Here is a 23846-nt window from a genome sequence, read left to right as displayed (position 1 = left end):
CTGCCTTCACTCCTCCTCCTCCACTTCCAGCAGCAGCAGCAGCAGCAGGAGGAGCTCTGGAGGGACGAGGGCTGGGGAGCTGAGGCTGAGGCCGATCCTGGGAAGCCGAGATGGGAAGCCGCTGCCCTCCTCCTCCTCCTCCTCCTCCTCCTCCTCTTCCTGCTGCTGCTGCAGCCTAGGAGCTTTGGGAGCAAGAAGATGCTCGGGGCTGGCCAGCCCAAGCCCCCGGCCAACTGCATCCTTGCCTCCCTCCTCCTCCTCTGGGCTGCAGCAGGTAAAGGCTTCGGGTGCCCCTCTTCCCCTCGGATAGACCCCCCCAAAGCCCCCCCCCAAAGAAGGCCCAGGGGGCAGTGGGCAAGGGGAGGGCTGGAGGCCCTGGGATTCAGATTCCAGGTTTTCGGACTCAAGCCCGGAGCGGCCGCCGTGCCCTTTCCCTCCAGGAGGGGGAGACAGGGAGCAGCCCCGGGCCCCAGGCGTCCCTGGCTTTTGAGGGAGAGGGAGGCCATGCGGGCATTTCCAGGGAAGCATCCCCAGCTGAACTGCCGTGGCTCCGTGCTATGGAATCCTGGGAATGGGAGTTTGTGGTGATAGGCCTCCCAGCCCTCTTTTCCGGGGGATCTCCCAGGTGGCGAGGGAAACGTCATCGAGGAAGAGAAAAGGGGGGGGGGTGTCCCTTCTCAGCTCCATCCCTATATTGGGGGGGGGGGGGAGGAGAGGTTAAAATAAGCCAGGCTTTTCTGGGCCCGGGGGGGGGGCGGAAAGACTCAGCCTGCGCCCCCGGCCTGGTGCCTCCGCTCAGGGCTTCTTCTCCTCGACTCCAGCCCCAGCTGAGCAACGCTACTACGTCTTTGGGATGCCAGGTCCCAGAATCCACCACAAGCCAGCATCCACTAGTAGGGAATGGAGTTGGAGCACACCATAAACCAGCATCCCCCAGTAGGGAGGGGGTCTCGAACACTTCATAAGACAGCATCCACTAATAGAGATTGGAGCTCAGCCACAGACCTGGGAACATTTCAGACTACACCTCCCAGAAGCCAGCCTCCGTGGTGGATTCTGGGAGCTGTAGTCCCAGGAGAAGCGAGGGTGCAGTTGTGGCCTGGAGCATCTCTAGGGCTGGTGATGCCAATCCCAAGCCGGCCCTCCCCTCCTGTTGCCCCGGTGGGGCTGGGGGCCAGGGCTGGCCCTCTCCCTCGGAGGGCCCCTGAGCCAGGCCCGGGCCAGCTAGGCCTCCTCCCGCCCGAGGGGCCGACCCCATCCAGGGGCCTGGGAGGACTCCTCTCCTCCGGGAGCAGCAGGTGGCCCTCCTCTTCCCCATCCCCAACTTCAGGCATTTCAAACAAACAAACAAACGCATTGCACTGTCTGCAGGAACGTAGTTGATTGTAGGCAGATGGGGAGGCAGTGAATGTTTTGTGAGATATGTATGTGTGTCTGTGTTGTAATATTATTGGTTTTGTTTTATTTTTATAGAATCATAGAATTACAGAATCATAGAGTTGGAAGAGACCGCAAGGGCCATCCAGTCCAACCCCTTTCTGCCATGCAGGAAATCTCAATCAAAGCCTCCCTTTTGACAGATGGCCATCCAGCCTCTGTTTAAAGACCTCTAAGGAAGGAGACTCCACTACACTCCGAGGAAGGAGTCTGTTCCACTGTCAAACAGACCTTACTGTCAGGAAGTTCCTCCTAATGTTGAGGTGGAATCTCTTTTCCTGGAGCTTGCATCCATTGTTCTGGGTCCTGTTCTCTGCAGCAGCAGAAAACAAGCTTACTCCCTCCTCAATATGACATCCCTTCAAATATTTATACAGGGCTATCATATCACCTCTTAACCTTCTCCAGGCTAAACATCCCCAGCTCCCTGAGTCATTCCTCATAGGACATGGTTTCCAGACCCTTCACCATTTTCGTCGCCCTCCTTTGGACACTCTCCAGTTTCTCAATGTCCTTTTTGAATTTTGGTGCCCAGAACTGGAAACAATATTCCAGGTGGGGCCTGACCAGAGCAGAATACAGTGGCACTATTACTTCTCTTGATCTAGACACTATACTTTTATTGATGCAGCCTTTTTAGCTGCCGCATCACACTGTTGACTCATGTTCAACTTATGGTCTACTTGGACTCCCAGATCCCTTTCACATGTAGTTTCATTCAGCCAGGTGTCCTCCATCCTATATCTGTGCTTTTCATTTTTCCACCCTAAATGCAGTACCTTACATTTCTCTGTGTTGAATTTCATTTTGTTAGCTTTGGCCCAACTGTCTAGTCTATTCAAGTCAAGCCTGAGGGCAAGGAAATGTCTAATTAACAAACTGTAAGCCGCTCTGATAGCCTTGGCTGAAGAGCAGGGTATAAATAAATAAATAAATTATTATTATTATTATTATTAATTTTGATCCTGTCCTCAGGGGTATTAGCTACTCCTCCTAAATTGGTGTCATCTGCAAATTTGATAAGCATGCCCTCTATTTCTTCGTCCAATTGATAAAGATGTTGAATAGCACTGGGCCCAGGACAGAGCCCTGTGGGACTCCACTGGTCACTTCTTTCCAGGATGAAAAGGAGCCATTGTTGAGCACTCTTTGGGTTCGGCCGGTCAACCATGAAACAGCTACCTTGTCTAGCCGACACTTTACAAGCTTGTTTACAAGAATGTCATGGGGAAACCTTGTCAAAGGCCTTACTGAAATCAAGATTGTGTTGTTATTTTGTGTGTAATAATTGTAATAAAGATTTTATTATTAAGTAAATAAAACAAACAAACCCACAAAAATCCCTCTTCCATTTCAGATCCTGCTGGAGGCCAGGCATGGTGGATCCCGTGGCAGACCCGGGCGAGGCGAAATGCGGGGATGCTACAGGTGGAGCAGGAGAAGGAGGAGGAGAAGCCTCAGCCCCGGAGGCCACAGCAGCGGAGGCCCTTTCTCAAGAGTCCTCCGCACCTGGCCTTGCAGCATCAGGGGTGATGGCATCAGAGGTGATAGCAGCGTCCCCTTCACTGGACGGCGAGAGAGAGAAGCCCAGCAGTGCAGGGTCCTCCTCCTCTCCTCCTCCTCCTGCTCCTCTTTTGCACCTGGACCTCTTCAACTTTGACTCTGCGGAGGCGGAGGGGAGCCGCTATGTGCTGACCAGCCCTCGCTCCTTGGAGGCCTGCGCACGGTGTGCCGTGAAGCCTGTGGAGCTGCTGCCTCGTTCCCTGGGCGAGCTGGTCAAGGAGGCCCCAGGGCGGTCGCTGAGGGTGGCGGCGGGCCTCTATGAGGTCTATGAGGCTGAGCGGCAGAGGAAACTCCAGCAGTGCCGCCAGGAAAGGGAGAGGGTCCTCCGGGAGGAAAAACGGCGCCTCTTCACCCCTCTCCTCCTTGCCATGGGCAGTCCCCCGGCTGCCCCTTCCTCCTCCTCCTCCTCCTCCCAAGGGGCCCTCAGGGGCAGCACTTCCACCCCCAGGGTCAATGGGAGCTGCAGTCCAGGAGCAGGCCCACAGCCAACAAGATCGTCTGGGCCTCCTCTGAGGGCCTCCTCTGGTGCCAGGACCAAGAAGAGCCACTCCTTGGACTCCTTACCCAAAAGGCGGGAAAAGGGCTTATCCGCCAAAACCTCCTCAGACTCGGGGGCCTCCTCCTCCTCCTACAGCGGGGACAGCTTGAGGAACAAGTGGCCCAAAGAAGGGTCAAGGGTGCCCAGGACTAAGGCGGCCTCCACCATGACCTCCCCACAGGTAGGCCGCAGCTTCAGCCTGGGTGACCTGAGCCACTCTCCGCAGACTGCCCAGAGGGTGGAGAAGATCATCAAGGAGGTCAAGCAGAGGAAAGGCCTCCAGGAGGTGTCTGAGAGGGACCGCAAGATCGCCGCCCTGATGATCGCTAAGCGCCAGGAGGAGAGCATCCTGAATGCCCAGCGCCATAGTGCCCACCTTGAATGGGACAGCCAGAGGCGGCAGGCCGAGCGGCGGAGGGAGCAGGAGGAGAAGGAGAAGCACCGGGCCTTGGTTCAGTGCCACCGCATGTGGGAGACCAGGCTGGAAAAGCGGCGCTGCCAGCTGAGCTACGAGGAGGAGGAGGCCACCTTGGTGAAGCATAGGCAGAGCCTGATGGTGGAGGAGAAATGGCGGGAACACCAGGAGATGCAGGAGAGGCTGAGGAAGGAGAGGCTGGAGAAGGCGACCCTGGAGGACAGGAGGAAGAAGCGCCACCAGGAGCACAACCTCAGAGCTCAGGAGGAAGGCAAGAGGGAAGCCCTGGATAAAGATGTCCAGCTCCTGCAGGAGAAGCTGTCCCTAGCCACCCAGAAGAGGCTCAAGAAGGAGCAGCTACTGCAGAAGGAGAAGAAGCTGCTCAACCAAGCTGAGAAGCGGAAGCATGAGACCATCCTCAAGGAGTTGGCCAAGCAAGAAGCTGAAGAGAAGGCCATGCTACGGGCTTCCGTTGAAGGGAGCTTGAACAAGGCTCAGGAGAACTATGAGCAGCTGGTGGAGAAAAGGAACCGGGAACTGAGAGAGAGAGCCAAGCGGGAGGAAAGGCAGCTTCAGAAAGCCAGGTTGGCTGCTGAGAAGAGGGACCTGGAGCAGAAGGAGTACCTGAAAGCCCTGGCCAAAGCTTCGGAAAGGAAGCTCCAGCATGCGGCTCAGGTAGCTGAGGAGGTTGTCCAGCAGAAAGCCCGGAAGGTGGTCCAGAGCCGACTGGAGAAGGAGAAGGTACAGAAAGTCAACAAGAAAAAAGTTGAACAGTGTGAAGATATCCGGCGCAGGGAGATCCTCCTTTCTATTGAGAAGAAGCTGGAAAGGAGTGAACAGATTTGTAAGGAGAAAAAGAACGTCTTGGAAAATGCTAGGTCTGTCGCTCGGGCATCATTCCATGTCCGGGAAAAAGTGAGGGAAGAGATGAATGTGCGCACCTTTGACAAGATGGCCTTTGAAGCAGAACTGCAGGCTAGCCTGGTTAAAAAATAGATGCTCTCTTTTCCTCTTTCAGATTAAGTGGGGATATATCTTCCAATGCTCATTATCAAAAAGTTTTGTCTGGACATTTAAAAATCTTTATGTATTATTTTGGAAGAGCACACAAACTATGGCAGCTACGTCACAGACTTCCCCCCCCCCAAATGCTTTTGTTATTCATATGCAAAATCTGTTTCAGCCAATGCTACAGAGAAAAAGATGTATATCACCCTTTGTTGAACAAAAAACTTGTTTACAATGAACCAAACAGGGACAAATAGTTTTTATATATGCAGTAATAACTTCCCTGAAAGCTAAGGGCCATAGCAATTTCCCCTCAGATAATCAAATAGCAACTACTTTCATTGTGACACCCTTAAGACTTCATTTGAATGCAGTTCACTTTAGATCAGGCTGCAGCATTGCTTGCTGGAACTTGTATTTTCTTATGCTGTGTGTCCTTATTTAAGAAGAATTTATTTTATAGTGATCAGCCCATATGGTGCACTTTATCCATGCTGTTGGAAACATTGGGGCTTATAATATAATTTAAAAACCAAAATGCAGATAGTCATCTGATTGGTCTTGATCCTGATCCATGACACAAAAGCAATGTTCAGAAACTCTTATTCAAATAAAATGACAAACACTCAGAAGGTATTTACAGTCCCATTTGTTAATTATTTGTAAACAGCTAAATCAGGAATTTAGTGTTTTTAAGAAACAGCAGAAAGAACAGGCCTTATCAGCATTGTTTCTCATACTGGTGTGCAATTATTATTATACCAAGAGTGACTGTAACCATATTGAAAAACTTGTTTAGTTGCACTCAAATATATTTCTTTTGTGTCATTACCATTTTTGATCACTGTGCCCAATATAACAGGAGAGCATTGTGTGTAATTGCAGTGAATGGAAACTAGGCCAAATGCTGAAGGTAACAACATATCCATTTACTCAGAACATAAACAGAAATGCAAACACTTAAAACTAGCAGCAAGGGAAAGCTTGTGGACAACCCACAGATTAATGATAACATCATTTCTTCAGCTCAACAGTCTGCAACAAGGCCTATTTGCATATATTTTGTTTATTTGTCCATTGGTGCTATAATGGGACAGAAAGACGTAATATGAAATCAAATCAAGTTTTGCAATATCTCTGTTTAGTTCAGCAGGAGAGCATGATATCCTTACGTCTTGAACTGGATGCTGCATTTAGTAGAATCAGTCTCTACACAATTCCCCCTGAGAATCATTCTTTGCAGAAAGAAATTGTTGCCTTTATTCTCTGTTTAGCTGTTAATATCAAAACATCTCAGTTAGTAAGAGAAATCTTTTGATCTGCTCCTTGTAAATCCAAAGTATAATAGACACTCGCTTATAAGCAAAAGATACGCTCTATTGTCTGTGGTATTTCAAACTGCTACTATGGAAATATTAATGTCACAAACAGAAAAGTTATGACTTTTAAGTGTTGGAATGTTTACCATTCTGTTTTCATGCATGTGGATGCAAGAAGGTAGAATATACAGAATCGTGAGGTATGTGTCCTGGGTGGGTTTTGTAATAGGCTGTTTCTTTAAAGTTGTCTTAAAATCAATTGTGACATTTAATGTTGTTTTAAACATATTGTGGCAATAGCAATGTGGCACATTTGAGGGATAATATGAAATTAGTGAATACCTAAATGTGAAAACTTGCAACCCAGAAAGAGGGAAAGTTCATGAAATATAATTTCATGTACTGTATGAACCACCCATTTACTCTCAGGCTCTCACATAGTATAACACACAAGGTGGGTGCTCCACATGGAAGCCTATAGTCATAGAAACCTGATTTGTACAGTCCTTTCCTGATTTACCTGTATAGACAGGGTGGGAAAGTGCCCAGCCTTTCAAATGCTGTTAAACTGCAGCTCTCATCTTTCCTCATCACTGGCTGTGTTGCCCAGGGCTGACTGCAGTTAAGTCTGACAATACCTTCAGGGCCATCTGTTAATTAACATTCCTTTTCTTTGGAAAAAAAATCTAGAATTCAAGTTGCTGTGGGTATGTTTTTTTGGGGTTGTTTTTCCCCACTCCCCTTCCTTTATGGGGCATGGAGCATACAGTCATGCAGTAGCCAGATTTCTAATCACTGGGTTCAGTGAGGTTTGTTTCCAAATAAGTGGATATGGTATTGATAATACTCATGTATGAACTGTCCATGGCAGTAATAGGGTAACTTTGTAAGGTTTCCGGAGTAAAAGCTGGAGAGCGCTCCTGTCCCTTTAACGGTTGTGTAGAAGAGGAAATTTCAGCATTATTTCTTATCTAGTGGCATGACAAGCAACACCTTCTGAACCCCTCCTCCTGCACCACCATTAAAGGGACAGGAATCGTCTCCAGTTTTTAATCTGGGAATTCTAGATAATTTACAATTTCATGTGAGAGACAGTGGAAACAGCAAACATGTACCTGCCAGTGAGGAAAACAAAACTCCCCAATGACCTCTACCCACAAACTGCCAAGAATGAGGAGAAATTATACAGCTGGAAAGAGCAGGCAGAGGAGACACAGGAAGCTTGCAAAATAATATTTGCTGTATGACTGGGAAGCAGTCTTCTGCTCTTCACTGGGAGAAGCTAGGAGGGCAAAGTAGCAAAGGAGTCACTGTGTCAGAGAAAGAAGACGAGGTTTTTGCATGCCACTTGTTTCCTTTACTGCACCTTCAACTTCACCTCGCAAACCCAACCTCTTTTGTATCTGACCACCATATTAGGTTCCATAGATAGATAGATAGATAGATAGATATGTCCAAAGGGCATCCCAGACATCATTGCCTACATTTTGAAACACAGGTAGGCAAACTGTGGTCCATAACCACAAATGTGTTTCTTCAGAACCCTTTCTCCCATATTTTCCCTGCCTTCTGCAGCTGACCTGGAAGGTCATATTTCTTTTTAAAAGGCTGATTTGGCTAAAAAATTGGCCAGTGGGAAGAAACATCTCTAGCATATTTCATCCCTGGGTTTTCCAGATGTACTAATTGACATTGCCCAACCAGTGTTATTTCTACATTGGGGAGATGCAGACCACTGAGGCCTGGAGCAAGGGTGAAAATGGGCCCCAGATCTTCAGACACTGCCCACCTCTATTTTAAACAAATTTTTAATGGGTCCTGGGTCAGAAAGTCTTGTTTCTCACTGAGTCCTGGTACCTGCACTTCCCATTTTAGAAAAAGACCACTGATAGTATAATCCAGTGCTTGCCTACTTGGATATTAGTGCACCAAACGCAATGTAGCTTACTTCCAGGCAAGTAGGTTTTGAACTACAGGCAAAATGTGCATTGTTATAAATAATAATAATAATTTGTTTTATTTATATACCGCTATTCCAAAGATCATAGCGGCGAACAGCAAGTAAGTTAATTAGCAAGTAAGCTAATTTGCCCCCAACAGTCTGGGTACTCATTTTAGCGACCTCGGAAGGATGCAAGCCTGAGTCGAGCTTGGGCCCTTTTGCTGGTCTTGAACTCGCAACCTTGTGGTTTTGAGTGAATGGCTGCAGTACAGGCATTTAAGCACTGTGCCACCAGGGCTCCATATTTCCAAGTTCCTCTGTAGCCAAAGCAGTCTACAATGCAGTGCAGTGCAGTGCAATGCAATGTAGTTGTTTCCTTATTCTTGGTCCAAAACACACTACAGTCATCAGAATTCCCTAGCATTGAGCCAGGGCAGCGATCTCAAACAGGATTATTTCTGCAATGTGTTTTGGACACTTATTTGCAGATTTATCTTCTCTGGATTTGATACACACACAACACTCTCTTACATGCTTCAACTGTCTAGAAAGGGGGAGTTGCTTCACTGGCTGCCAGTTTGCTTCCACACACAGTTCAAAGTGCTGGTTATGACCGATAAAGCCCTACATGGCTCGGGCTATTTGGCAGACCTGTGTGAGCCAGGCTCTGAGATCATCAGCAGAGGCCCTCCTCTCAGTCCCACCAGCATCAGTCACATCACAGTTGGTGAGGACTTGACAGAGGGCTTTCTTGGTGGCTGCCCTGGACTCTAGAAATCCCTTCCCAGGGAGACCTTGGCGTTTATCACATGGAGGTTTTTGCGGCTCAGATCTGACTTGACTGTGGGTCCATGATGCGAATTCATGTCATAATGTTAATGTGTTATCAGACACGATTCCTTTCTATGCGAGCTCCTTCCGTGGCACTTCCGCAGTGATTCCAAAGTGACTCCTCATTTTGATGAATTCAGAAAAAAAGTGAATTCACAGAATTCGCTTCCAAGCTCACTTCAATTTCACTCTGAATTGATCTGGTGTGGAAGATCACTCCGATGTCGCCCTCCCTTGGCCCCCTGCGTCCTGCTCCTTCATCCCCCTCCTCCTCCTTCATGCTTTCTCGTCCTCTCTGCCACCCTGCCACCCATCCCATCATCCCCTGACTGCTCTTTCAGCCCGATCCTGGCCCGTGACCCCATGCAACATATCCCATCATTTCCTGACTGCTCCTTCAGCCCGATCCTGGCCCCAGTGACCCCCTGCAACTTATCCCATCATCCCCTGCCTGCTCCTTCAGCCTGATGAAGGATGAAAGCTAAAGAAGGGGCAGGGAAGGAGGACAGCGTCCAGAGCCCCACTGAGCATGCGCAAGGGTCCCAATTCGAATTGTTGAATCCGCATGGTATCCACCGGTGTGGTAATATAATCTGCACTCACTCAGCTTTGCATGAATCTGCATCATGTGACTTGCCTTGGATTCGATTCCCCCTCGATTCGGAAGGGCAACCAGGTGTGATAAAATAGTCACGTTACGACGTGAATTCGCATAGCTGAACCAGGAGTCACCCCGGATCTGAGCTGCAAAAATCTCAGTGTGATCAACCTTCTTGTCTTTCTGTTGGCAGGCTAGGACCTTCCTGTTCAGAAAGGCATTAAAAACAGAAAGTTTTAAAGAACATCAATATCGTACCTTCATCTTTTCTAGACAAAGAGGTAGTGTTTCTGGACAGTAAAGAAAGGTTGTGTTTTAACTAATGTGTATTTTAACCATTATATTTTGTCTGATAATCTTTAATTTTTTCATCTGATTTCTGGTATACAGTTGGCCTTCTGTATTCACAGATTCTTTATCCATGGATGCAACCATCCATGCCTTAAAAAGATTAATATATATAAATAAATTCCAAAAAGCAAACCTTAACTTTGCCATTTTATATATGAGACACCATTTTACTTATATTGTATTTAATAGGATTTGAGTATCCATGGATTTTTAGTATCCACGTAGGTCCTGGAACCAAACCCTAGTGGATACCAAGGGCCCACTGTATTATGCTTTCATCTCATGGTGTTAACATTTCAGCATGTCAATACATTGCATTAATTAAGCATAGCTACAATAATTGTTTCAGAGAGTATTTCTAAGTGAAACTGTAAAACCACAATCAGAGTATTTATTGTAAATTCTGTAATAAGAGGACTGTAATTACAATAAATTCAAAGTGCCCTTACCCTATATTCCATTGGTTGCAATCAATGTGGAAGACAGCTTTGGTTGAGTGGCCCTTTTGATTCACTAGCGTATAATTTTTGAAGTCAGACAATTTATATAACTGTGTTTTCCTGTAGTTCCACCTCACAGGAGCCAGTTGTTTTGTTTCCTCCTTCTTATGCTTAGTTAAGATTGTAATTTCTCTTGGGAGATAATTTTGAGGCACCAGAAACAGAACAAACAGAACAGAATCATAGAGTTAGAAGAGACCACAAGAGCCATCCAGTCCAGCCCCCTGTCATGCAGAAAGACACAATCAAAGCATCCCCAACAGATGGCCATCCAGTCTCTGTTTAAAAACCTCCAAAGATGGAGACTCCACCACTCTCCAAGCGGGTGTGTTCCACTGGTGAACTGCTCTTACCATCAGGAGGTTCTTCCTAATGTTTAGATGGAATCTCCCCCCCCCCCCCCCTGTAGTTTGCATCCATTACTCCATATCCTAGTGTCTGGAATAGCAGAAAACAAGCTTGCTCCATCCTCAACATGACACCCTTTCAAATATTTATCATGGCTATTACGATAATGATCTGGACACATTATTACAGGTGAGGTCTGAATACAGTAGTACTATAACATTCTTCAATCTAGACCCAGTACTCTTATTAATATAGTTTAGAATTGCCTTGGCTTTTTAAAGCTGCTGCATCACGCTTTCGGCTCAACTTGTGGTCTACTAAGACCTTTTTGCATGTACAGTGAGCCCTTGGTATCCGCTGGGGTATGATTCCAGGATCAGCCATGGATACCAAAATCTGTGAATGCTCAAGTTTCATTAAATGGAATGGCAAGTAAAACGGTGTCCCTTATATAAAATGGCAAAATCAAGGTTTGCTTTTTAGAATTTATATATCTTTTGAATATTTTCAAACCGTGGATGCTTGAATCTGTGGATAAAAAAATCTGTGGATAAGAAAGGCCAACTGTACTGTTCTCAAGCCAGATGTCACCCAACCTATGGCGGGTTACAGACCGCCGCTTTGCGGCGGTCCACCACCGCCACCATTTGCTCCGTGCGGGAGCCGCAGCAGCCACACTGCGCGGCTCCCGCATGGACCGAAAAAGAAGCTCCAAAATGGAGCTTCTTTAAGCAGCGCCTCTATGACGTCGCGAGGCACCAGGGGCGGACTCACGACATCATAGACGCCGCGACACGTGCAGACGCACAGCGTCCGATACGTAAATATGGCGGCGGCCGTGTGGAACGGCCGCTGCCATATTTTACATACAGAATACATACTAGGGTTAGGGGGGTGCGGAAGCACCACCCCTTCCTAACCCTAGTACGTATTCATTACGTACTAAATGGCGGTGTGTAACCCGCCTATGTCTGAGCCTTTCTTTCTTTTTTTCTGCCTAAATTTAACATGCAGGGGGTTGGGCTGGATGTTGCTTGTGGTCTCTTCCAACTCTATGATTCTATCTTTCATTTGTCTCTGTTTAATTTTTTTTGTTAGTTTTTGCCCAGCAATCTGTTACAGTCATTTTGAATTCTGGTCCTGGTTTCTAGGGTATTAGCCTAATTTGGTGTAATCTGCAAATTTCATAAGAATGACCTCTATTCCATCATCCAGCTCATTGATAAGGATGCTGCATAGCACTGGACCTAGGACAGAACCCTGTGGCACCCAGCTAGTCACTTCTCTCCAGGATGAAGAGGACCCATTGGTGAGAACCCTTTGGGTTCAGTCTGTCAACCAACTACAGATCCACCTAAAATAGCATTATCAAACCCACATTTTACTAGCTTTTTTTGGCAAGAATATTGTGGGGAACCTTGTCAAAGTCTTCACTGAAATCAAGGTATGCTGCATCTACAGCATTCCTTTCATCTACCTAGCTTGTAACTCTTATTTTAAAAAAAGATTAGTCTGACATGATTTGTTTTTGAGACACCCTTGTTGACTTCTATGGCTCATGGTATTCATTTCAAATTGCTTACAGACTATTTCATGATCTGCTCTAGAATCTTTCCTGGTATTGATGTCAGGCTGACTGGGTGGTAGATAAAGATAAACTTTATTACGGTCAAAGACCAGCAGATCAATGGTTTAAAAAATACATAAAAAGTAAAATAAGACTGGGTGGTAATTGTTTTGGCTCCTCTTCCCCTCCCCCCCTTTTTGAAGATGGGGGAACAATGAGGCCATTTCCTTGTTCTTCTTTTTGCTACAACAACAACAAAAGCAGAGCCAGTGCAGTGTAGTGGTTTGAATGTTGGTCTAGGATTCTGGAAACCAGGGTTCAAGTCCCCACTCAACCATGAAACCCACCGGGTGGTCTTGGGCAAGACACGTGCTTTCAGCTTCAGGCAACAAATCTTGCCAAAAAAAACCATGATGGGTTTGCCTTAGGGCCACCATAAGTCAGAAATGACATAAAGGTGAACAACAACGGTTGCCTTTTTTATTGTTTTTAAAACAATACTGAACTCATGAACTCATACTGAATTTTAGCTTTTCTGACTTTCTCCCTTCATGTGCTGGCTATTGGTCTGAGTTATTCCTTGGTGATTTCCTCCTTTTCCAATTTCTTGTACATATCCCTTTTAAACCTTAGCTCAGTTTAAAGTTCTTTAGACTAATTTCTTGAAACACTTTAGACACCTACAATTTTTCCTCCTCATTGGAACTGTTTGAAATTGTGCCTTCAGTATTCAACTTCTAAGAAACCTGCATCCATCATGAACTCATGAACTCATTTCTCTTTTACTATTCCTGACCACAGGATCACACTCAGTACTTCCCTAAGTTTATTGAAATCAGTTTTCTTAAAGTCTAGATGAACATGTGTCTGATTATGCTTGGCTTCCTCTTTCTGCTGTATAATCAACTCCAGGAGAACATGGTCACTCTCACCTAAGGATCCTGCCACTTCCAGTCCATTAACCAAGTCATCCCTCTTCATTAGGATCAGCTGTAAAATAGATTATCCCCTTGTTTCTTCCATCTTCTGGACAAATAAATTTTCCGCAAGACAATGGAGAAATTAGCTGGATCTTATGTTCTTTGCAGAATTTGACTTCCAACAAATAACAGGATAGTTGAAATCCCACATTATTATTATATATCTCCTTTTTGATGTGTGGTCAACTGTTCCAGGAAGGCATCATCCAAGTCCTCAGTCTGGCTTGAGGATCTATAGTAGACCACTACAATGACACCGCTGTTGTTTATCTCCACCTTAATTTTTTTTCAGAACCTCTCAACCTAGTTTCCAGGATTCAAGTCATGGAACTCTTCACATATGTAAATATCCTTGACATACAATGCCAGTTCTTTCCCCTTTCTGTTTGGTCTATTTCTTTGACATAGGCTATACTTCTTTTGTTATTACATCCACCAGGTTTCACTGCTGCCTATTGTATCATATTTGTTTTGTTGTGTTAAGATGTGTTTATTGCCCTGTTGGTTGATTGTAAGCCGAACAGGAGATGTGGAGGAAGCTTACTTTTTTTTGTCACTGTTTTCACTTTTGTTTTGTTTCCCCTCCCACCCTACCCACTGACTGCATTGAGGGGGGGGGGCTATGCCAGATCCAGTACTTAGCATAATTTGAGGTCTAATTGGGGGGCACGTGAAAGAAATGGATTCATATGATCCAGTGTACCAAGTACCTGACATACCTCTAGAATAGCCTGTCTCTGAGGTGGAATTGCCACCCCATTGACAGACTTTCCTCTCTGCCACATGACAGCATTTTGCTCCATCCTACGGTCCATCTGGGCTTTGAGCAGAGTTTAGTCTAATCCCAGAGCCTTTGCAATCCAATTCTGAAATGTCTCTTATTACTATTGTTATTATTATTTTGTATATTTAGAATTTATGGGGTAAACACTCAAGCTCAATGTAAGACTTTGATTTTTGTAAAAAAAAATCCATTTTTACTTCAAACGTCAGTTTTTTTATTTGTTTAACTGAAATAAGAAAGATTTTTCTTTTAAAAGAAATATACAAGTATATTTTAAGTTGTGTTTTTTTAAAGAGTGTGTTGAACTCCAATAAAAATAAATAAATCTAAACACTAAATAAATCTAAACACTAGACTGTCACTGAGAAAGAGAAAATTCGGATACAGCCCTTCTCATTTTACACTCCACCTCCATAGTTATCATCATCATCTCCTCCTCCTCCTCCTCCTCCTTCTTTTCCTCCTGGTTAAGGAGTTCCTCCACTGACCTAAAACATCTCTCATTTATTTCAGGATCTGGATCCGATGTCCTTGGGAAGCCAATGTTGACTAATCCTTATGGAGCTCAACTGGTTTACTTGCTTACCTGACAATCCAGTGTGACAGAGTGTTTGCCATATCTGCTGCATTGTGATCTTCTCTGAATAGACACCTGCAGGAGGGAATTGCAGAGTCACAGCTCCAGCACAGAGAGTTGGCCAAGCACTCTCCTTCCTGCTGCCATCAGGATCACTGTATTCCTGCAAAATCACCCAGATCATCTCTTCTATTCATTTCATTCAGTCTCTGGTCACACAAGTTCCCACCATAAGAATGGCCATGTACCATTATCCATATCAAGTAAACACAAAGAAAGAAAAAATGTAATTACTGTAACCAGTGGACTTGCTGACAACTGTATAATGTGCAACTGACAAACCACATGGCGGAACGGGTGTATGGAGGGAAGCAAAAGAAGAGTCACTTGGCTTGGTACTGCTGACAGTACTGGCATCCATGACCACAGTCTCCTCTGAAATGTGTCATTTATTTTTGCTTTCTTCTTCTTTTGATAAATGTCCTACTGCATAGGTGTATGCCCTCATGTACTGGGTTGACTTCATAGCAAGGCTGCAAGGTATTCTGTCTCCCAACCAACTTCTTCCTTGATTGTGTGACTTAGAAGGCTGCAGTCATAATATCCTGCTTTCTCTGCACATTAATGGGCACTATATAGTTGCAGGCAGGCTGCTGCTGAAGGTTCTTGCAGTGATTCTTGATGGGAAGATATAGCTGATTGTAACAATGACCATTATAATAAACACGTAGTATCTCTACTGTGTTGTGGGGAAGTATGAGTGATCTCCGCTCTCAGCTCCACCATCATCATCTGAGGCTGAGAGATTGGGATCAGGGTCTTCAGTATTATATTCTGGAGAGTTGACTTGTTCACTGCTGAACATGTCATGAGGAAAGCATTTTATCTGCGCCACAGTTGTACTATAATATTAAATATACTGCTGAAACATTTCTCATAACCAAACATAGTCCATATTATTATTATTATTATTATTATTATTATTATTATTAACCTTTATTTATAAAGCGCTGTAAATTTACACAGCGCTGTACATACAATCTTTTTAAATTAGACGGTTCCCTGCCCTCAGGCTTACAATCTAAAAAGACACGACACAAAAGGAAAAGGGAGTGGTGGTGGGGAAGGGGATCAGGTCCAGCAGTTCTTCACTACCTCCGAGGCCTGGACCAAGGCAGATGGACTGGAGGGAGGAGTTGGCTTCTTGGAGCTAGCCTGTCACTTTCTCCCTCAAGATGGTGGCTGAAGGGAGGGCTGGTGGCGCAGTGGTTAAATTCCTGTACTGCAGCCACTCACTCAAAACCACAAGGTTGCGAGTTCAAGACCAGCAAAAGGGCTCAAGCTTGACTCAGGCTTGCATCCTTCTGAGGCTGCTAAAATGAGTACCCAGATCGTTGGGGGCAAATTAGCTTACAGTTGTAAACTGCTTAGACACTGCTTAGGCGGTATGAAGCAGTATATCAATGAAGCTTGGTTTTTTTGTTTTGTTTGTCTTCTTCCAGACAGGCCTGGTGGAGCTAGCCTGCCTCCCTCTCCCTCAAGATGGTGGCTGAAGGGAGGGCTTGTCTTCTTCCAGACAGGCCTGGTGGAGCTAGCCTGCCTCCCTCTCCCTCAAGATGGTGGCTGAAGGGAGGGCTTGTCTTCTTCCAGACAGGCCTGGTGGAGATAGCCTGCCTCCCTCTCCCTCAAGATGGTGGATGAAGGGAGGGCTTGTCTTCTTCCAGACAGGCCTGGTGGAGATAGCCTGCCTCCCTCTCCCTCAAGATGGTGGCTGAAGGGAGGGCTTGTCTTCTTCCAGACAGGCCTGGTGGAGCTAGCCTGCCTCCCTCTCCCTCAAGATGGTGGCTGAAGGGAGGGCTTGTCTTCTTCCAGACAGGCCTGGTGGAGATAGCCTGCCTCCCTCTCCCTCAAGATGGTGGATGAAGGGAGGGCTTGTCTTCTTCCAGACAGGCCTGGTGGAGATAGCCTGCCTCCCTCTCCCTCAAGATGGTGGATGAAGGGTCCATAGTAAATAGATGAGGTGAACTTTCATCAGAATTTATCGAGAAGGAAGTTATTTAGAACAGAACAAGATCTCTTCTACTCTGAACTTTCATTAAATTTACACCTAAACTGCACTGTTTAAACCCTTTCTTTTCCATTTTAAAGTTATCGTCAGTATAGTTACATATTACTACTGTAGGATGGTTTTGTTCCCACAGATATTGGTTACTTTTTTGCAATGGCTTTGCTACATTAGCACATAATAACCTCACAAATTAGTTCTAGGGAATTTGGTTCCTTTCCTAGCCTGCTACATCCAGTAGAATTTTAGATTTACTCAAATAACACAAGTGCGTATGTAGATTTTGGTGGTAATACATTCACACTGGGAACAAAGGCTTTTGCTCTGAATATATACTCCACTGCATTGAAGGGAGACAATACTCTGAGCTACAGGGCAAAGAGAACCGCAACACATAGTAGAGAGTTTCCTCCCTGTTTATGAACCAAGGCTCTTCCTGGGAGACAAATTCCAACAAAAGTATTATTAGAAATAATAATGTATATTGCACACTCAAAAGCAAGTTTGCACAATACTGTCCATTATTTACTGTTCCCATCACTTCACTAATTGATATTCTCTGAATGTTCAACTTTTTTTGACTCTGTTTTGTCATTCTTCATTTCGAAATTTTGACATATTTTTACAATAATATTAATAATTTTTATTTATATACCGCTTTTCCAAATTAGATCAAAGCGGTGTACAACAGGAAGTACAATACAAAGTCAAAATAAAACATAACAGGCCTCTCTCCCCCTCAAGATGGTGGTCGGAAGGAGGGCTTTTTCTTCTTACAGGCAGGCAGTTGGAGCTTGCCTGCCTCTCTCCCCCCAAGATGGTGGCTGAAGGGAGGGCTTTTCTTCTTCAGGCAGGCAGTTGGAGCTTGCCTGCCTCTCTCCCCCCAAGATGGTGGCTGAAGGGAGGGCTTTTCTTCTTCAGGCAGGCAGTTGGAGCTTGCCTGCCTCTCTCCCCCCAAGATGGTGGCTGAAGGGAGGGCTTTTCTTCTTCAGGCAGGCAGTTGGAGCTTGCCTGCCTCTCTCCCCCCAAGATGGTGGCTGAAGGGAGGGCTTTTCTTCTTCAGGCAGGCAGTTGGAGCTTGCCTGCCTCTCTCCCCCCAAGATGGTGGCTGAAGGGAGGGCTTTTCTTCTTCAGGCAGGCAGTTGGAGCTTGCCTGCCTCTCTCCCCCCAAGATGGTGGCTGAAGGGAGGGCTTTTCTTCTTCAGGCAGGCAGTTGGAGCTTGCCTGCCTCTCTCCCCCCAAGATGGTGGCTGAAGGGTGTCAGTTGCTTCCTGAAAACTTCCAAAACTAGAAGGCAAGCACAAACCACAGGAATAGCTATATATCTGAATAACTGTTCTGTCGTGGTGAATTCCGGTCGTGGTGTAGGGCCACTGTCAATGCTGCCACCGTATCCTTTTTCGTCACAGAAGGGAGGGGCTCAGCCAGCAATACAGTGGCAATTTTTATTGCTATTGCATACTCTTCGATAATTGCACTTCTTGTAATCACAGTCATAATTCAAGACAGACACATTCATGCATTTCCTTTTAATGCACATCATGTCAGTGCCACAAGGAGTGCCATCTCTCATTACTCCAATATCAGGTACATTCATTCCAGTGTGATAGTCTGTACCCCAACACTTCTTACTGCCAATGCCTGTATGAATTACAGTGTGTTGTTCCTGCAGATGAGGTAACACGAGAACATTTTCACACTGGATTTGGCCACACAGGCTATGCTCAGGACAGTATTTTATATATCTTCCATATTTAAGACCACAGTTACCAAAACGATCACCTTGAGCATTCACATTTCTGAAGCAATCCTCTGAAGCTACAGTGGCTTTCTTGTCAAATATCTTTTTGCATTGCTTGTTATGGGTAGTACAATTCCCTTGATAACAATATGATTCATGACTGCATGGGGTGTACCATCTTGTACATAAACATCTTTGGGACACCATACTGAATGTCCTAAGCAGAATTCAGGAAGATCACAGATACTAGTGTTTTCTCTGCAAATGGAAGACTCTTTGAGATGCCAACAGTTCTCACAGCATTCTCCAAAAGCTCAGGTGGCACCAGGACGGAGCTTACAATTAGGTTGACAACATGGATCTGACAGACATTGAGTTTTGGAACCACAGTCACATTGCTCTCCATTTTCTACTACTTTGTTTCCACAGTAATGGGATTTAAAAATTCTATCAGAAGCTGGGGGAATTAACAAGCAAGCTGTATTTCTTAGTCTGAAATAATCAATGTAACTGCAATTGCTAAATTTATAACTGTTTGAGATATGTGCATCCATAATGCAAATGAGTTGACCACAATGACAGTAAAGGTCATCATGCCTCATTCCAAGATTATGCCCTAATTCATGAACAAATACATTAGAAAAAGAAGCCAAACTGTAGGTAATATGTGATAAAATGCCAGATCCTTTATCTTTATTACAAACTGTTCCTAGATATGCTAACCCAGCTATTCCCTGATAGCGTCTAAATAGAAATAAGTAGCCAGCATCATGTGGTAGGCGTTTAACTAGTGAATCTCTTCTCCACTTTGTGAAAGAGGCAAGTGTCTCTTTTATGGTAGCACCAATTGCTATGAAGTTCTGGTTTGACCAGATCTCCAATCCAGTTAAAGTCAACTCAATAGAAAGAGAATCATACAGTGCACTTGCAACATGGATGACATTCATAATTGTAAGAGTTTCATTTTTTTCAAACCTCACAAATTGTTCATATTCCACCACAACTACAATCTTCACATACCTAGTGTGCGGCCACCAGTTTCTTCCAGAAATACTTTTGTTGGTTAGGTTCTCTGCATTCTGTATCATGGCCTCTTGACGACTTTGTTCTTCCTTTGTTAGTCCACACTTCAAACTGGCATCAGTCTCCAGGTCTTCCAGTCGATAAACCACGTGATGAAAGACAGGAGAAGCTGGGACAGGTTCAGTTTCATAGGTGTTATTTTCTAATTGAAACAAACCCCTAAATCCTCCTGAACAAGTGCTGAGGCTGACCAATGAAGAAGGCTTTCCTTCTACATAACCCTGATAGAAACAGTCAAACCTAATAAGTGGGTAGTTCACCTGAAGTTCTCCTTGCTTAGAGTAGGAAAGACTGGAAAGTTTTTAGGAATAAAGCTCTTCTTCTGCCAGAGGTGCACCATACGGCCCTTCCCCTCAATCTGTAAATGATAGGTGACCTCTAGAGTCTCTTGATGTCCATATCTTGGCATCACTTTCCTTGGGATGGTCACCTCATAGGAAGCATACTTAAAACTGTGTGGTGACTTTGAACTTTCTGTTTCCCTTGGCACATTCCATAATATCAGCAGTGACAGCCAAGCAGAGTTGTTCACCATTTTCCCTAGGAGAGAATCCAGTGGAGCTCTCCACTCTACCTTTTCGGTTACAACAGGGAAGTCCCCTAGAGCTGCTGTTGGGCCTAAAGGAAGTCTGGAAGGAAGCTGCATGTGTGATAGAAAAGGAGAAGAGTTGTGACCATAGCAACACTTAATGGGGTTTTCTTTGGAATGAGGGCAGAGCTTAGAAGATCAATGGCAGAGGACAATGGGAAGACAACATCAGTGGCTGAATGGGAAAGGAGACATATCTGAAGAGCAGATGCTGAGAGTTGGACAGGAAGAAGAGTTAAGTGCGCTGAGAACCTGGGAAGCAGATGATCTCCCCAAATTACCATTGTGATAGTTCCTATTCCAGTTGGGAACAGTTCCACGGTTAATGGAGCTGCTTATTGTTGCCTAGGGTGTTGTTGATGTTGTTGTTATTGTTGTTGTTAAACAATGAGCTGACATTGTTAGATATTTTGGTAATATAGTATATTATTGTAGGCAACCTTTTAATTCATTTTTCCCCAAAGTTGCTCACACTTCCATCATAATGAGAACATGAAAAGATACAGAAATGAAGGCCATGAAAAATAATATTTCAGTGGGGAAATATTCATTCTTGTGCAGAAAAAGAAGCTTACATTACACAAAATGAGGGTGCTCCTCAACTCGTCACTTCACCTGACAGCTCAGGTGGATGCGACAGTCAGGAGCACTTGTTATCAGTTATCGCCAGCCATGCCCCTTCCTAGAACCGGGAGACCTTGAAACAGTAGTACATGCACTGGTCACCTCTCGATTGGACTTCTGTAATGTGCTCTATATGGGGCTACCCTTGTGCCAAGTTCAGAAACTTCAACTTGTACAAAATATGGCAGCCAGGTTAATTATAGGTACTCGTCGTAATGATCACATAACACCGGTTTTTAAATCCCTTCACTGGCTGCCAGCTAGTACAAGGTGTGGTGATTACCTTTAAAGCCCTACATGGCTTGCGTCCAGAATACTTAAGGGAACACCTTCTTCCATACTGTCCGTCCCACACTCTAAAATCCTCAGGGAAGAATCTACTTCATCCAAAAAAATCTAGACTAACCTCAAGTACCCAAGAGGGCCTTCTCCACCGCTGCTCCGAAGCTATGGAATGACCTGCCAGAGAAGATCCGCCACATTTCTACTCTTACAGCCTTTAAGAAGGCTCTTAAGATAGATCTCTTCCAGCAGGCCTTCCCTACCTAGTTCCTCTGACTGGCTGAGCAGGACAATCCTACCAATGGGAAGGGCAAAATGAGGATCCCAAGGCAAAGAAACTGTGAGGGCTGGTCCTACCGTTAGACAGAGTGAGGGATTATCTCAGGGAGCAAATGCTAGGGGAGGGGCCATCAATGCCAGCCCCCTCAACCATTCCTCCCAAGTTCCCTGGCCTTTCCCCTCTGTTGAAGGAAAAAAATATGGATACCAAAACTGCCTTCTAGACTGTTCTCTTCAGATGTGGTGGTGGACAATGTTGAAATAAGTGTCTATACACAGAGTGGGCAGGCACCCTTTCATGTTAAGCAGCAACATTTCTTGGGCCAGCAGCCAGCCCTTGGAACCACCATATTCAAAGCTCTGCCATGTTGACACCAACAAGGCAAATGGAAAGAGCAGTATTGTTTTTATCTTTATTTTTACAATTTCCCTCCCTTGTTACGATGGGAGGGAAACTGTGTGTATCAGCTAGTGTTGTCAAGACTGTGCCAGGCTCTGAGATTTCAGGGGTAAAACCTGAGATCTATGGACTACCCCTGCAATGTCACAGGAAGCAGGCCCTAGTGATGTTACCCAGATGATATTACAAAGGGCAACCATGGGAATGCCATTCAGCATGATACATGAAGCATCAGTGACAGTTGTAGAAAGTATGCCACTTAAATGAAAAAACACAAGTCTACATACACTTTTCAAGGCAGTGTTCTTGCCTTAAGATTCTTTCCTTTCCCTAAGAAGAGGTACCAGGCCAAAGACATGGAAACTCTACCTAACAGCTCCAGGTCTGGAGTACAATTTGTTTCAGTTCAGGGATGTGTCAGGAGAATGAAAGGAATTTGAAACCAAAAAATCCAAGTCTTCCTATGATCTATCCCTGACGGACTCAAGGAACACCCCTGTTTGCCTCTAAGAAAGCCGAAACTTTAATTGAGGTTAATTAATTTGGAGATGTAGATCCACAAACACCTCTGGAGTTCAAGAGCAGATAGCTGTGGAGTGGCCAGGACCCACACACAACTTTTCTCCCACTCATGACCCCCCCCCCAATAGCATTAAAATGGAAATCATGCCCCTTGAAGGCTTTTGGGAAATGATTCTCCATTAAGTGCCAATTTTGGGGGGCACATATAGAACCTTGGTGGTCCAAATGTTGACAATAGCCTGTATAATTCTCTTTCCTGCTACATGGATTGACAGACCAATTGCAAGTCTGCATCCCCACTTCTGTGATCAGTGTTCTCTCTTAGTTGTCAGAGGGGGAGATCTGAAACATGCCACGAATCCTGCATGCTACCCAAATTTGCAGTCTAAAATAGCAGTGGGAATCAGGTGCCCCCCCCCAGATGTTGTTGGGCTGCAATACCTAGCCATACAAGGACTTGGAGTCCAACAACATCTGCAGAGTTATATGATTTTCACACCTGGTATAAAGAAATGGCAGCAACAAACAACCAATCTGGACTTTTACGGGGTGTTTGTCTGCAGATGAGGCTCCATTTTTAGCTGTTCTAAGGATCTTTCATATTACCTAGAACAGCTTAGACATGGCACAAAGAAATCTGCTAGAAATAAACCTCCACAGCTCCACCCACAATATATATGGTTAGTATATGTTCGTAATCATGTAGGTATATTTGTAATGTTTGTAATCATGTAGGTGTTTGTAATCATGTAGGTGAGAGCTGGACAGTTAAGAAAGAAGATAGGAAGAAAATCAGTACATTCAAGATGTGGTGCTGAAGGAGAGGACAGAGAATTCTGTGGACAGCCAAAAAGACAAACAAATGAGTCCTTGAATAGATAAAACCAGAAATCTCCCTGGAACCCAAGATGACAAAAATGAGGCTCCTGTACTTTGTCACATTACGAGCAGGCATGAATAACTAGAAAAGACAATAATGCTAGGAAAGATAGAGGGAAGTGGAAAGAGAGGAAGGCCGCATGTTAGATGGATGCACTCTATTAGGGAGGTCATGGGTATGATTTTGCAAGAACTAAGCAGAGCAGTAGAGGGAGAGTAGCCAATTCTTTAAAAGGTCTGAGAGAAGCCCGGGTTGGGTACGGAATGAGTACTGCCTGGGGACAGAGCTGTGCAATAGAATCCGTTCCTGTGCGTTTACATCCTGCACTTAGCATGGGAATAAAAGATGGTACGCTAATCTCTGAGGACAAGGGAGTCTTGGAGATGTCTCATCCAAGGGTCACCATGTGTTGAGATCTATTTGAGGATGGTTAACAACAACAACAACAACAACAAAACAGGTCTTTAATTTATCTGGGAAGCATCATAATAACTTTTATAACCTGGCTTTCCTATGAGAGGAACAACACAGCACAAATGGTTTCCACATCCTAATTATCAGCTCTGTGAGCTACTTTTAGGTCACTCAAGCTACATCTGCACAGAATAATGGGCATTACCTGG

At 45.1% G+C, this 23846-nt stretch overlaps 1 protein-coding gene and 1 pseudogene across 2 annotated transcripts; one reads left to right on the top strand and one right to left on the bottom strand.

Annotated features, from left to right (window-relative positions):
• Nucleotides 1–15675, top strand: CCDC177 (coiled-coil domain containing 177). 2 transcript variants are annotated; one of them, XR_016280954.1, is made up of 3 exons: nt 1–274; nt 2795–6480; nt 14695–15675. XR_016280954.1 is itself a non-coding variant. In XM_089521763.1 (2 exons), the coding sequence occupies exon 2, from the start codon at nt 2814–2816 to the stop codon at nt 4947–4949; it is 2136 nt and encodes a 711-aa protein (XP_089377889.1). In that variant the 5' UTR covers nt 1–274; nt 2795–2813; the 3' UTR covers nt 4950–9373. The 2 variants fall into 2 exon arrangements, 1 of the variants encoding a protein (XP_089377889.1); XM_089521763.1 differs by lacking the exon at nt 14695–15675 and having other exon boundaries at nt 2795–9373.
• LOC149314705 (disintegrin and metalloproteinase domain-containing protein 20-like) lies at nt 15495–20191 on the bottom strand (annotated as a pseudogene).
• Between the last annotated feature and the right edge of the window lie 3655 nt (nt 20192–23846).

This window comes from Sceloporus occidentalis, unplaced genomic scaffold, assembly GCF_023333645.1.
Source record: "Sceloporus occidentalis isolate IW3139 unplaced genomic scaffold, rSceOcc1.0.p SCAF_4, whole genome shotgun sequence".
Classification (NCBI taxonomy): Eukaryota; Metazoa; Chordata; class Lepidosauria; order Squamata; family Phrynosomatidae; genus Sceloporus; species Sceloporus occidentalis.
This window is presented reverse-complemented; position numbering and strand designations above follow the sequence as displayed.